We start from the raw sequence: 16,000 nt of genomic DNA, 5'->3' as shown, positions 1-16,000 counted from the left end.
AATGAAAGAAAATAAAACTTGTCCACCTAGAATTCTATTCACAGAGGAAATATCCTTCCAGAATGAAGGTAAAATAAAGGACCTTTTCAGCCAAAAGTTGGGAGATCCCAAAAGCTGGGAGAAGACTCACACTGTAAGAGGGGTAAAGGAGGCTACTTAGAATGCCTTCTGCCTTGTAAGTATGTCGTCAGTTGGAACACTAGGTTTCTGTCCATAATATATTCCACATAATGTGTCAGAGACAGAACCCTGAACTGGGGCTGTCCTTATGCAAGCCTGGAACGTTAGAGATGAAAAGGCCAACTGAGCTCATTTCATCAAACCCCCTTATCTTCCAAATAGGAAACAGAGGGTCAGAGAAATGGGGACAAACCAAGAATAATGCAGTCATTGGAGGGACGACATGGGAATTAGCCCCCAGATTTTATGGTCACCAAGTAATATGCTTTACCTCACTTGAAAGGCCACAAACTGATCCCCAGTGGGGCCAATGTGATTCACAGACGTATTTCATTTGGACCAAAAGTGGGTTTAAAAAATTAAAATTAGTTGCTTTAAAAAACGAGAAGACATTGCCACGTAAGCTCAAGTACCTACATGAGCACAATCAACTCAAGTTCCAATGTTTTCTGCCCCTTTTATACAGGATACATACTCTCTGGTTTGCCACAGTCACCCCCACTCCTTAATGACTCCACAACAATAAGGCCATGGGTGACTTTCTATGACTCGTTGCACTCCCAGAGTTGCTTAGCTCAGACATGTATTTCATTTATTTACCTCATTTCCCTGGGCCATTTGAACATTTGATTTTGCAACCCCTTCCCTTCCATATGCTGCTTCTATTTTCCTAAGCAGTAAAACCATTCATGATTTTTTTTTTTTTTTTGCAAACAAAAAGCGTGTTTATATGCATGCCTGGCACACACTTGACCCTATAGTGATTATGTATATAGAACTCAAGACATATAAAAGTTCACATAAGCTAGTACAGGAAGCTGGTTTATTTGATCCACTTTTACAGAAGACTTTAAACAGTGCCAAAGACTCATTTGTTGTAGAACAACATTCTGAAGGAGAGACGTGAGCATTTTGCCATTTCCCTTAACTTCTGCAGGGGAAAATGTGGCCTACCCCAGTATTTTCTATTGCACTCTCTCAAAATTCCTCAGGAAGATGGGGTGGGAGAGCCTAGTTTTACAACCATATTAAAAAGATAAGATAGGAGCACCTGGGTAGCTTAGTCGGTTAAGCATCCGACTTCGGCTCAGGTCGTGATCTCACGGTTCGTGGGTTTGGGTCCCGTGTCGAGCACTGTGCTGACAGCTGGGAGCCTGGAGCCTACTTCGGAGTCTGTATCTCCATCTCTCTCTGCCCCTCTCCCCCACTCATGTGTTCTCTCTCTCAAAAATAAATATTAAACATTAAAAAAAGATAAGATAGACACATCTGTCCACACAAAGTCTGCTACATGAATTTCATAGTAGCACTATTCATAGCAGCCCCAAAGTAGAAATAATCTAAATTTGCACCGAGTGATGAATAAATAAGATATTGTATCTCCATACAATGGAATATTATTTGGCAATAAAAAATGCTACCACATGGATGAACCTTGAAAATATCATGATGAGTGAAAAAGTAGACACGAAAGATAACATACTATAATTCTACTTTTACGAACTGTCCAGAACAGCAAAAATCTATAGGGACAGAAAAGAGATCAGTGTTGTCTAAAACTGGGGACACTGAGAGGAAATGAGGAGTAACCACTAGCACATATGCAGTTTCTTTTTATGATGAGAGAATGTTTCAAAATAGGTAGTGGTGATGGCTGCACAACTCTGCGAATATCCTAAAAACTACTGAATGGCACACTTTTTTCAATTTTTTTTTAACGTTTATTCATTTTTGAGAGACAAAGAGACAGAGCGTGAGCAGGGGACGGGCAGAGAGAGAGGGAAACACAGAATCTGAAGCAGTCTGCAGGCTCCGAGCTGTTAGCACAGAGCCCAACGTGGGGCTCAAACCCACAAACCGTGAGATCATGACCTGAGCTCAAGTCGGATGCTCAACCGACTGAGCCACCCAGGCACCCCCAATAGCACACTTTTAATGGGTGGGTATGAGAGTATGTGAATTGTATCTCAATAAAGCTGTTATCCAAAAAGAGATAAATGAAAATAAGCCTTTTGAAGTTGGGGAAGGGAAGCTGATATTTTGGACGGAACTGCTCCAGACCAGGCAGACTCCAGTGTGGCTTTGTATGTCTTATTTCATTCAAGCCTCACAGCAACCAGTCAGGTGGCTTCATTCCACCCATTTCACAGATGAAGAAATACAGACCCCTGGAGATTAAGCTGCCTCGGTCACTTGCTAAGCTGAGATTTGAACCCATGTCAGCCACCCAGAATTTTCTCCTTCCCTAAAAGACAAGTGAAGGTACTAAAAAGAAACTACTTGCCTTGGCTGTTTCTTCATGCTGCCTATAACTATTTAATTATGAGCAGGACACCAGCTTTTCTTTGCTTAAAAACTAACCTGAGATATTTCAACTGATTAAAGTCTTTCTAAAATCAAATAAGGTGTTTTTCTCAAGGTGACCCGTATCCCTTCCTGAATGCAAAGCCAGACCTGCTTAAACCATTGCTCTGACTGCTGTCTGTTGGCATTTTCTCACTACCCAATATTCTCCTTGAACTCACCTCTGCTTGCTCCCTCATTTGATAGGAGAGCTAAAAACACTGCCTAATGTATGTCTCCCTCCAGTCCCACCCCTGCATATACAAAGCAGCATCCAGGTAGCACGGCACACTTTCATGACCTCCTAATCCTATCGCTATGCACGTCTCTAATCGTTAGCATCAAAGAGCACTCACAAATGAATTCATATGGACAAAGTCCTCAACTAAGCATTCCAAAGGCATGCACCAGCATCCAACCCCAATCACTTTAAGAGCTTGTGTGAAAGCACCAATCATTTGGGAACGTGCTAAGGTGGGGTGAGAGGAGATAGATTCAAACAGAACTCATGTTCCTTGCCTTAAATGAGGATCATTCCAAGCTGTACAAGAATGGGCGGCCAGCAGAGTGTCTGGGATGCCAGCCATCTCTGAGCCACAGGCACGGAGTCTGCATTTACTCATATCACAACCCATTATCTTCCCAGCCAGGCTCCCAACCTTACCTCTACTGAAGCAGAAGCCAAGTGAACCAGCGAATGACCTTCCTGGGTCATCAGGACCACAGCAGCCACTCAGTTTGGCTCCTTACCACCTCAGCTCTTTGATCTGACAGCCACAGTCAAACCTTCCTTTCCTCTTTCTGAACATTCCCAGTATGCTTCCTCCTGCCTGTCAATATTTAACTACCCTGTCAAGTTACATTACATCACCTGCACTAAATCCTACCCCAGCGATAGCTAAAGGGTGTGCCTGTTTGATTTAATTCAACTATTCTTTATCAAGAGCCTTCCATTCATTCATTTCTTTCAACATGCATTGAGCACTTACTGCATTTGGCACTGGAGATACAAAAGTGAAAGATCCAATCCCCAGAGCCTACTTGGAGAGACAGACAAGACAGTGTGGTGTGTGCTATGATGCTGAAGCACAGAGCACAGGACTGTCTTCCATTACAGGCTGGCTGTTGAGAGATGCAGTGAATGGGACCAGAGAGTTCCTAAAGAGGGCGGCACTCAGGGAGACCTCTCTGATGGGCCAACCTAGATCTGGGAAGTCACAAGGATGAATGCCTGGCCTGGGTCCTCAAGGAGCTTTAATTCAACACAAGGAGATCTGTCATTCTACAGGCTGGCAGTGACTTACATAAGTGCCACAGGAAGATTCAGAATATAAAACCAAACAGGATAGCCATTTCCTATATTTTCTTGATGAGTCTGATCATCAGCCATTTCTAAGACTAAATATTTGAAAAAGGTGTCTCAAGAGAGAAAACTGACTCCAGCCAGTAGATCCTTTAGTGTTGTAAATATGAGTGATTCCTGAGATCTCTGGAATAGCAGATAAACCTATTAGTAAAGGAGATTGCCTGTGACCCATTTTCAAGACCAGGGAAACAAGAATTCAAGTAAGAGAGTAACATTTTTCCCTGGCCAAAGGAATTAATGTGGGACAAAATGGCTTGGCCACAGGTAAACCAAGATCTGTTACATACCCTTCTAATGGCTCCATGACTTTTCCAACACAAAATTTCCTGACATTTTACATAATATAGACAGACCTGCAGAGCCACTGAGTAATACTAAACTGTGGTCTTTAACTTCATCTGGGATCAGAAGACTCAAAAGCTACTCACTTTGGGATTTTTTTCAATGTTTGAGTTTACCATCTAAGCACAGCTCACAAATATGCCCCACATAGTCTTTTTTCTACCAAATCTTACTGTAGCTTCATGCTCCAGAGAACAAAGTCCCCCATGTATGTATGAACAGTCAAAGGACCCCACCACTGGGGAGCCTAAGAGGCTTCCATGGAAAGTACTGGAATATGTGAATTGCAAACTACGGCTTGGCAATCTCAATATATCTAATTTGGGATATGTTCCAAGCTCAAGAGCATCTCTGCATGGAAGCAGTTCTATTAGTCAGTTTCTCAGGTAATTTTCCAGGTCCACATGTATACTTACTTCTCCAAGAGTTTCGAAGGCAAACATTTACAGTCTATTGTTGCAATATTTTACTACAAGGTATTTAGGGTTTTGACAAATACTAACTGACATTGCCACCATTCCAGTGAAAATTGATGACCCGTATCTAATGCCTACTACTTGGTTGTAGCTGAAGACATTTTTTAGTGAGTTACTGATTTTAAGCAGAACACTGCTCCAGACCCCTCTTTTACATTCTGGAAGAACGGTTTGATTTCAGCCTTTAATAAATCCACACTGCATGTTGAATCATCACAAAACTGAAGTTTTGCCACACTCAAGATTGTTTTTTAAATCAAGACTTTCTCGGAGCCTTTTTTTTTTTTTTTTTTTTTTTTGCTTAATAACACACAACACACTTGGCATTAGAAATATTATACATTATTAATGGAACAATTGTTACCACTAATTGCCAAATGCCCAGGGATTTCTGGATCCAATTAGAATGGATTTGTGTCATTTATCTTGCAATCGCACTAGAAGGAGGAGGTACTATATGACCTTTGTTTGTTTTTATAGGCAATTCTAGCACACGTGAGGTAAATGTTTCAAATAATATTAATATCATAGGTAGTAAGATAACTAAAATTCCATGGAGAGTAACCAGCAATTGTGACTAATGTTGCCACATGTAAACCATGAAGAAATTCAGCTTTCAAAAGACAGAATTTTGAAAATATATCTGGTTTATCTCTGGGGTATACAGCTTTACAAAATTGAAGAAAGAGAAGTTTTCAGGTTTTTGTTTTTAATAAGTCATCTTAAGGAGAAGTTCCAAAATAAAACTAATCGCTCAAAATCCAATTTAATACGCATTGCGTTTAGAGAGTGAGTAGCACTGTGTACCCACCGTGAGTATAGATAAAGAACTTAAAGCCTCAGGCAATATTACATGACCCTGGGTAACCCACTTCATCCCTGTGATAAGGGTCTAAGCCTGCTTACCTCTTAAAAGGAGTAATTAAGGAAAAGTGATTTGTTGTTTAAGCTACACACCAATACTGTCGCAGGGAGTATTGTGCCTTTTCTAAAAACGTTTATTTACTTTGAGAGACAGAGATAGAGAGCAAGCAGGGGAGGGGCAGAGAGAGAGGGAGACAGAGAATCTGAAGCAGGCTCCACAGTGTCAACTGTCGCAGAGCCTGAGACAGGGCTTGAACTCACGAACCTTGAGATCATAACTGAGAGATGCTGAATGCTTAATCAACTGGGCCACCCAGGCACCCTGAGGAATACTGTGACTTTTAAACACTTTGGGAGCACAAGATGTGTTCTAGGTCACAAAAGAGTCCTTCTAATGCCACTGCTAACTGTCATAGTGTCCCCACACTGAGGCATTCCCTGAGAAGCACAGCTTGGAGTGCTGAAACCAGGAAGTCCTGGGAACACTATGGGTTGACCACTCCACAAGCTCTATCTCATGTCATGTTAGAACTTCATCTTGTTCATATTGTTTCGCATCTTGTCTGAGCCAACAAATTCTGATTCTCCAAAATTCAGTTGATTTTTTGAAATAAATATTTATAGCTAAGCCTAATAAATAATACGGATTTTCAAGTTGTTCGAACCTATTCACGGTGTTGGGGCACCTGGATGCTTAGTTGGTTAAAGTATCCGACTTTGGTTCAGGTTGTGATCTCACTGCTCGAGGGTTTGAGCCCCCCACATCAGGCTGTGGGCCGACAGTTCGGAGCCTGGAGCCTGTTTTGGATTCTGTATCTCCCTCTCTCTCTACCCCTCCCCGACTCATACTCTGTCTCTCTCTCTCTCAAAAATAAATAAACATTAAAAAAATCCATTAAAAAAATGAAACATTATCAATTACAGAGATTTTTTTTTTGAGGGGCTCAGGAACTAAACACAAAAACAAACTCAAAAAAAAATTTTTTTTCAGAAGGACTTCATGTCCTTGCTACTCAAAGTGTGGGCCACAGGATTAGCAATATTCCCAGTACTGGAACTTGTTAGATCTGTATAAGCCTGACCCACCCCAGACCTCCTGGGTCAGAATTTGAATTTCTATAAAAATCCCTGAGTGGCTCTGAGGCAGAAGCCAGTTTGAGAAGCCTTGTTTTAGAATGTGTTTAAGCCTGGGGTAAGAAGGAGCAAACCTCCATAAAAAATGTTTGATAGAGTTATAAAAATAAAAACATTCCTGCAACTCAAAGCATTTTGACCAAGAAAATGAAAGACGTTATTGTAATTTACATTTTCTGGGCCTTGTGAATTTTACCTTCATAGTCCAGGAGGCCATAAAATGTAGCTACACTCTAAATGAGGCCAATGATTCAACGGTTTTGCTACAAGGAAACCTATAGGATGCCAGGATCCACTTCAAAGGGTACAGCCAAGCTGTGAGGGGACCTCCCTCTGTGCACAGGTCTGTACCACCACCCTCTGCCCCTAGCATCTCCCTTGAATAGGGAATCAAACCTGAGATGACTCCTGGATTTTAGGTTTACAACGGAAACATCAGTGGGCAGAAGAATGCATGAAGAGCAAGTTTCTGACATATAAGTCAAGGGGTCTATTTTGGAATGGGGCGGCGGGGTGTGAGTGCTCTAAAAATCACCTGGGTAGAGACGAGGTTGGTATTTGGACATACTGGTCTAGAGCAAACCAAGTTACAAAACAGTATGCATATGACTCATCTTTGTAAAATAATTTGGGAAGATGTCAGCAGAGGGGCTATATCAGATAATAAGGGGACACAGGATTTTATAGAAGAGAGCATTTCAGGCCTAGAGGGCAATGGAAACTCATGTCCTGTGGCTAGAGGGAAAAGAGGGTAAAACAAAACAAAACCAAAGTGATATACCAAGAATAACTAAAAGTTAAAGTGGAATCCAAAGAGATGACAATAACCACAGTGAATTCTAATAATATAAGGGTTAAAAAGTTTTCTGTCTTGAAACAGAAGATGACGTTATAATGTCCAGTACAGTAAGATTCTGAAACCCAAATTCTAAATATTTCAAACAGGGAGCCAGAAAGAGACTGAGTACAAAAATCTTATTTGTGTATATAGAACTGTGTCATTTGTACCTTACACACAGAAAATGCAGTCTTTTTTTATGTCTATTGGATATAAATTTACAGAAAGTGATTACCTATGTGGCCACAAAGAAAACAGTAACATTCCTTGAAGCAAATGAGGAAAGAACAAAAAAAATCCACAAAAATCTAAGTGGATTTAACTTAAAAAATAGTCTTCTAACTAATCCAAGAATCAAAAATGCAATAAATGTATAATACATGTTATTTAATATGAATATAACAATCAAGTATATTTCATATCAAAACTGGGATGCAGCTAAACTCAGAAGAAGATTTATAGCTTGAAATGTTTTTATTTTAAAATGAAAGGATAGGGGTGCCTGGGTGGCTCACTTGGTCAAGTGCCCGACTCTTGATTTTGAATCAGGTCACAATCTCACTGTTCATGAAATTGAGCCTCATATTGAGCTCTGCGCTGACAAGCATGGAACCTACTTAGGATTCTCTCTCCTCCTCACTCCCTGCCCCTCCCCTACTCATGCTCTCTCTCTTCAAAAATAAATAAACATTTTTTAAAAATTAAAAAAAGTAAAAAATGCTGAAAATAAATGAATTAAATATTTAACTTAAGGAATTAAAAAACGTAAGAAAACAAACTTGAAGACAAGAGCACAGGAAAAAAAAACGGAAATAGGTTGGCTTTTAATCAATTTATACATTAATTCAAGAAACATTCATTGAACAGTGACTAGGAATTTTATTATTATTATTATTTTGCTACTCTTCTAGATTCAGGAATATGGCAGTGAATGATTGCTGATAATAAATAGATGAACAAAAAATTCACGGTTAAATAATTGATATAGATATTTGACACGCAATGAAAAGAAACAACTCCCTACACTTTTAATACAATCTAGGGACAGAGGAAGGAAAATAGTTAAATTCACTGTTGAGAAACCTGACAAATACTACCTGAGCCAGGAGATCAAGGTCAACGTTGTCTGTGATAGATCCTGTTAATAGTATATACCCTTGAAAAAAAAAACATAACCCTTGTGTAATCATGAAAAATAATGACAAATTTCAATCAAGGGGCATCCTACAATTTACCTGGTCAATATTCCTAAAAACTGTCAAAATCATCATAAACAAAGGAAGATTGAGAAATTGCGGTAGGCCACAAGAGTCTAAGGAGACATGACAACTAAAAGTAAATGGATTCTAGATGGCATCTTGGAACAGGAAAAGACCATTAGGTAAAGGTAAGTAAATGTGAATAAAGCACGATCTTAATTAATAACAACATGTCATTAATTGTGACCAATGTACCATACTAATTAACATAAGCTGTTAATCACAGAGGAAACTAGATGTGAAGTCTACAGTAATCCTATAGAATCTTTTCATTTGTTTCTCTAAATTGAAAATGGTTGTAACAAATGAAATCTGTTTGAAAATCTAAAAATCAGTGGGTAATTTCAGATAGAGATACAAGTGATCAAGAACACAACATAGGGTAACGTAATAGGATGGCCTAGGATGGGACGGTGGCAATGAAATGTCATCAGCAAAGTTTTCTCTGAGGCACTTGAGCTGAGACTTTCATAATGAGGTAGGGAGAAAATCTTAGGGAAGAGAAAGGGACAACATCAAAACAGAAACTCAAGCAAGCAAGCAAGCAAAGGATAAATTAAGCTGAAAGCTGAATATTTCAAAAGACAAATAAAATAAGCAACCCTTTAGCATCCTGATTAAGAAAGAAAAGCACACAACACAGAGAGTAAGAAACAAAGTTTACTAAGGCAGCATATCTTAATGCAAAGTCTGATAAACCTGGCATAAAAAAAGAAACTCTAATTTCCTTTATAAAATTAAATGTGTTTTAAATAGAATGTTAGAAAATTATATTTAGCCTTGTGATAAAGTAAACTATGACTGAGAACAGTTCATTTTTTATATAAGGATGAATCAATATTTTAAAAATCAATTAAGTTTATGTTAACAAATTAAAATAAAAATGTGATTATGTCATTAGATGCTAAAAATCATTTACTACTATTTTGTAAGAACCCTTCTGGGGGTACCTGGGTGGCTCAGTTGGTTAAGCGTCTGACTTCAGCTCAGGTCATGATCTCACAGTTCGTGAGTTTAAGCCCCATGTCGGGCTCTGTCCTGACAGCTCAGAGCCTGGAGCCTGCTTTGGAGTCTGTGTCTCCCTCTCTCTCTGTCCCTTCCCCACTTGCACTTCGTCTCTCTCTGTCTCTCAAAAAATGAATATAATATTAAAAAAAATTAGAACTCTTCTTGACTTTAAGTAAAATAAACATCAGAGGATGCTTCCTATGCATAAGAAAGCATTTACCAGAAGCCAATATAAGATGCATTTATATTAGAGTCATAAATAAGAATGTCCTCTATCACTATTTACTTTTCAACACTGTTTGAGAGCAGATGTAATAAGATGTGAAAATGAAATAAATAATACAAATACTGGAAATAATCTAATATATAAAAACAAATACTCATGGAATATATCTAGAACATTCAAGAAATATAACAAAATCTTTTTAAAATCAAACTGTAGTAAGACAACTGAAAATAAGATAAATATAAGAATACAGTAGTGTTTACTTATACTATGCATTAACAGGAAATAAAGGTAAAATAAAAATCTCAAAACTCTTCTTGTATTTTGAGAGAATTTGTTTTACCGAGATGCCCAAGGACCAATGAGATACATACGAAATAAATTAGTACTACATTTGATAGAGCCTCAGAATTTGAAGTAATAATTCCCCAAAAGACAAACATCAACCAAACTTGTCCTTTCCATCAAGTTGGTCAATCCCACTCTCCATGTTTCCTATGTTTACATGAGCTGTTTCAAGCTGTCTCCAAATGTGTCATCTACTTCCAGCACAGAATTAATTACTGTATGTTGATGCAACAATTTACCCACTGCCCACTCCTACTCTGGCCTTTTAGAGGCAGAAGAGGAGAGTTCCATGTCCAAGGTACACATCTCGGAAGCCCTGAAGGCTCCCTCGTTGATGTGGCCTTTGTGTTTCACTGATTTATTCCTGGAGAAAACTTGCTGGAGTTGTTGAAAGGTCAGCTGAGATCTCTGCAGGGTAAGCAATAACACGAGGCTCTACAATCCCTGCAGAAACACAGGGGCACAGAGAAACAGGGTAACCTGGCTAGTGAGTGGTCTTTTGAATAGCAGGTTCATAATTTGTATATATATGAGAGGATTATTTTATTTTATTTTTATCAGACATACCTAAACCTCAGAAGCAAATGCTTCCTCATGATACTGATCTCAAACAAGGAGGAGGGGGCCAGAGGTGATGTTAATAAAGATGAAAAGGGAGAGGGGCACAATTCCCTTTACCATTAAAACAAGAAATAAGGAATAAGTGTTCCATGTGAATGAAGAGAAGCATCAAATTCATTTATGTGTAAAAAAAAATTAAAAAATCACAACCCAAGACCCCAAAGCATGTGAATGATTCATAACTCTGTAAAATTATCCATATAAGAAGGGGCCCTGTGAGGACCTCTGTGAGGTGCGCCTGGGTGGCTCAGTCGGTTAAGCATCCGACTTCAGCTTAGGTCATGATCTTGCAGTTCCTGGGTTCAAGCCCTGCATTGGACTCTGAGAGGACAGCTTAAAGGCCTGGAGCCTGCTTCGGATTCTGTGGCTCCCCTGCTCACACTCTGTGTCCCTCTCTCTCAAAAATAAATAAACATTAAAAAAATAAATTAATTAAAAAATAAAAAGAAATAAAAAACTAAATATGTTTCCCTCTGAAATAGACACATTTACCACATACTTGGATCCAATGAATACCCAAAACATGAAATCTATCATTACATCATTCCTTAGCCTTTGCTTCAATATCTGCAAATTAGGTTGAAAGTGAATTTTTTTAAGCACCTAATGTTGTTCTTTGTCACAGCAAGAGGTCATTAAACTTTGATAAGGGAACATCGAAGTTTGCAGTGGAACTGCAGGACTAATCTTATCCCATTATCTGTATCATGCAACAAACTTAGCATCATTATAGTTTCATGAGATACAATAAAAATTGCTCATTAATTATTCATACTCTGTTTCCAATACACAGGGTAAAAAAAAAAAAAAAAAAAAGTACACGAGAGAAGCAGAAATGCTGTTGTCCTAAACATTTAGTTAGGTCAACAGAAGACTCAACTGAGCTTAAAAACATTAGATTTCAGAGCTCCTAATAGCATTGATGGCCTGAGTGCTTTGAGAGTTCCACACCTCCTTTCCTACATGCTATGAAATGTTCCCATTACCTATTGTGTTCTTAAGCCACAGACAAACACAACATCAAGGTTATCTATCCTGTACATTGACTGAGTCAGCCCCAAACCAAGTCTGTCCAGTAAAATGTTTAATGCAAATCTTTAAACAATGAAAATGGCCCTCCTAAATACCTGGCCATGAAGGTAACACATTATTTTCATTAATATCTAGTTTCCTACCAGATTCTAAGCTTCCTGGGCTTGGTAGCAAATGGTATTATTTTGCTTACCACTGTAGTCTCAGAATCTGGAAAAGCACTTGACACACAAAAGACAAATATTTATGTCTAAGAGATCCTAGACTAAGAGTATCTCTACTTTATGCACCTATAAAAATGGGCATATTATGGGGTGCCTGGGTGGCTCAGTTGGTTAAACATCTGACTTCAGCTCACATCATGATCTCACGGTCTGTGGGTTCAAGCCCCACATCAGGCTCTGTGCTGACAGCTCAGAGCCTGGAGCCTGCTTCGGATTCTGTGTCTCCCTCTCTCTCCACCCCTCCCCTGCTCATGCTCTGTCTCTCTCAAAAATAAAAAAAATAAATTAAAAAAAATTTTAAATGGGCATGTTATAATTTATGTAACCATTTCTACATTGTTGGGCATTTAAGTTTCTTCATATAGTATTTTAACAATTGTGATTAATATCTTTATTCATGTGATTTCTTCATATTTTGGGCTCCCAAAAGGAGAATTAGTGAGTCAAAAAATCAGAACATTTTTATGGTTCTTGATACATAGTGCCAAGTTATTTATGGATGAATACGACAAGTAAAACATGGAAGAACAGGGGTGCCTGGGTGGTTCAGTTGGTTAAGCATCTGACTTCAGCTCAGATCAGGATCTTGTGGTTCATGAGTTCAAACTCCATGTCAGGCCCTGTGCTGACAGGTCAGAGCCTGGAGCTTGCTTCAGATTCTGTGTCTCCCTCTCTCTTTGCCCCTCCACACCTGCCTCTGCCTCTCTCTCTCTCTCTCTCTCTCCCTTTCTCTCTCTTTCTCTCAAAAATAAACATTAAAAAATTCTTAAAAAAACACGGAAGAACAAATTTTACCATGTGCCCATGAAGACCAGCTATTAAAACTTTTTTAAATAGTAGATAACTTAAGGGAAAATTGGAATGCTATCATATTTTTTCTGTAGTTTGTTCTTAATTTCTCAAATTGGGTATTTTTCTCTGCTTAAGTAATTGTATTTTCTCTTTTGTTCATTTGCCAAGGAATGATGGGGTCACGGCCATCCCTCTGTATATGGGAGCCTTTCTCAGATACTTAAAAGACCATAACTTCTCTGCCAATTTCATTCCTTTCGCTTCAAATACTCTTTCTCAAGAACACAACAGAACCTTTGAAAGCTGGAGTTTAGGTGATACTTCTATTGACCAGGGATCTTATTACTAAATGAACTTATAGGATAGGCCAGGAGCCCGTCAGAGGTCATGATGAATCCCTCATGATGGTCATCTAGATTATTTATGTGTGTGTTGATAAACACTGCTAGAGGTGGTTACTCTGGAAGAATTAGTGATTTATTTTACAGAGTCAGACCAGTTTTATAAGCTAATAAGTACTAGCCTAAGTAAGTCATAGTCAGGGACCAGCCTACACAAAGAAATCCTAGATCTACAAAAGTTTCAGTGGTAATGCAATTGAAAGCTGTCACCAAATCCTGTTATCTATCTGGGTAGAAAAGTGCTCAACAAAATTGTGATAGCCCAGAAGGTAGAGAGCTGAATTAAGGGCAACAATAACCTTTGAGTGAATGGCAGATTCAAGATAATAGCTGAGTGATAAAATAAAACTTTCCCAGTAACCCAAGTCCTAATAAAATTGCTCTGTAAGTGCTTTGGGGCTACTGGTCTCTTTAACTTCTTTGTGTTCCTAGGGCTGGAGGACATTTGGTTTTGGCCGTACGCACATTTATGGATGTGCAGGCAATTGAGGCAACTGGTAATGCAGCCCAAGGTGGAATGTGGTTTGTATAGCCTAGCAAAAGTTGGCATTCTTGTGTAAATATTTACCTATGACTTCTAAAACAAAGCAATCTGTCCTTGTTCTAGACAGCAATCCTTAAACACTTGGAATGAAAGATTCCAAGAATACCTATAAAACTGTTTTAGATTTAAGAGGTCAAAAATCCTCATAGATAACCCAAAGTATGCATGGTAAAGCTAAATGTTTACCTCTTCCTTTGTTTCTATTTGGCTAGATAATGCTTGATAGGAAGAGAAAGAGCATTTATTTTAAAAATGCTCCTTTTCAAGAATCATTTATATAGAGAGAACTAAATGTCAACCACAGATGAAGAGATAGCCACATTCTACAAATAAGTTAATTTCAAGGGGAGTTTCTTTTCATCTCCCACTGGAGATCAGAGTTGAACAGGGGAAAGAAAGTTTAGTGATTAAGAGCACAGATTGGAGACAACCTCGGTTTAATCCCAGTTCTGCCTTTATTAACTGTATAATTTGGGAGGTGCCATTAAATTCCATATTCTTTCATTTCCTTCTCTATAAAATGAGGTTGATAATGACAACACCTACCTCATAGTGTTGTTGGGAAGAGGAAGTGGGTTAAATATGTAAAAACCCTCTAAAGCAGTGCCCAGTATATAGAACCATATATTTTCCAATAGAAGATTAAGAATATCTTAAGAGTGGAGTTTATAGAACTGTGTTCTCTAGTACTCAACATTACTGCAGCACATAGTAGGTGATCAATAAACAATTGATGAGTGAACATTTGACTATAAAGAATTTTCTACTAGAATTTCTTTACAGAACAACATTTCCTTGTCCCATCAAAGCATGACAATTCAACAACAGGACTGACAGACTGTTTTCAGAAACAATTCCAGGGTGAGAGTACGTGCACCCCTATGCATCAACAGAATGAATAATGAGAGGGCAATGAACAATATTAAATAAAGAGTTTTAATGTGAATCTAAATGACTTTTCATTAATGCAAGTACTATTTTCTTGGCATAGCCCCCGCCTGCCCTTCTATTCTTTACTGATAAAGCCATGACTATTACACCATCTGGGATAGGTCAAGACCAAGTGGAGAGTCTGAGCTCATCCCTAATTACTCCATTATTCAAGCAGGGGTTAGAGAGTGGGTGGGAAAGTTTCAGGGAAAGATTTCAAATGACACAGATTCACTAATAAAATGCTCAGGAGCTGATTTAGGCCTATTTAATCTCCAAGACATCTGAAACAAGACAACATCTGTAATGACTTCTTATCCTGGAAAATCCCAGAGCGCTTTACATTTTTTTTTTAATCCATGTATTTAGCAGTCACATCACTCATTTATGAAATGTAGTTCTTGTTTCTAGAGTAAAAGGGAGAAATGTTTTTAATAGGTACCGCAAGATAATGAGATGACTAGACACACAGCTCACATCACTGGAAATGGAGACAGACTGGCTTTACCAAGTTGGAATGGGGCCAGCCTCCCAGCCTTAACAGAACTCACCATACTCTGGGGGTGGCATCACCAGCTTCCTCCTTGGATAGAAATGGGATAAGAGACTAGGTAAGTAAATGAGTGAGGTAATGAGTGAATTATTAAATGAACAAATATAATAAAGTTAAAGAAAGTACTGGCCTACAAAGATTTTAGTAGAAAGAGGTAAGGCCTTTCCCATTAATCAAATCTGCCAAAGAATGGATTCCATTTTAAATATCAACATGTGTCAGGGCACCTGGGTGGCTCAGTCGATTAAGCGGCCAACTTCGGCTCAGGTCATGATCTCACAGTTCATGAATTTGAGCCCTGCGTCAGGCTCTGCACTGACAGCTCAGAGCTTGGAGCCTGCTTTTGATTCTGTGTCTCCCACTCTCTCTGGCCCTCCCCTGCTCATGCTCTGCCTCTCTCTCTCTCTCTCTCTCTCTCTCTCTCTCATTTTCTCTCTCTCTCTGTCAAAAATAAACATTTAAAAATTTTTTTTTAAATATCAACATGTGGCTAGTGGCTATGAAATTACACAGTGAAGG

General features: G+C 38.7%; 1 protein-coding gene across 5 annotated transcripts in view; it reads right to left on the bottom strand.

The window, feature by feature from the left end:
• Positions 1–16,000, bottom strand: part of NCKAP5 (NCK associated protein 5) — a 959,339-nt gene that overhangs the window by 721,358 nt on the left and 221,981 nt on the right. Inside the window, exon 1 of one of the 5 annotated variants that reach the window (XM_019454185.2) lies at positions 3,188–3,979. The exons of the other annotated variants lie outside the window; for them this stretch is intronic. Within the exon in view, the coding sequence (XP_019309730.2) occupies positions 3,188–3,238 (51 nt within the window). The 5' untranslated portion in view covers positions 3,239–3,979. Of the gene's footprint in view, positions 1–3,187; positions 3,980–16,000 lie in introns of those variants that run through there. 5 annotated transcript variants of the gene reach the window in all.

The sequence above is a fragment of the Panthera pardus genome, unplaced genomic scaffold, assembly GCF_024362965.1.
Source record: "Panthera pardus isolate Hobbes unplaced genomic scaffold, ASM2436296v1 HiC_scaffold_10, whole genome shotgun sequence".
In the NCBI taxonomy this organism is placed as follows: Eukaryota; Metazoa; Chordata; class Mammalia; order Carnivora; family Felidae; genus Panthera; species Panthera pardus.
This window is presented reverse-complemented; position numbering and strand designations above follow the sequence as displayed.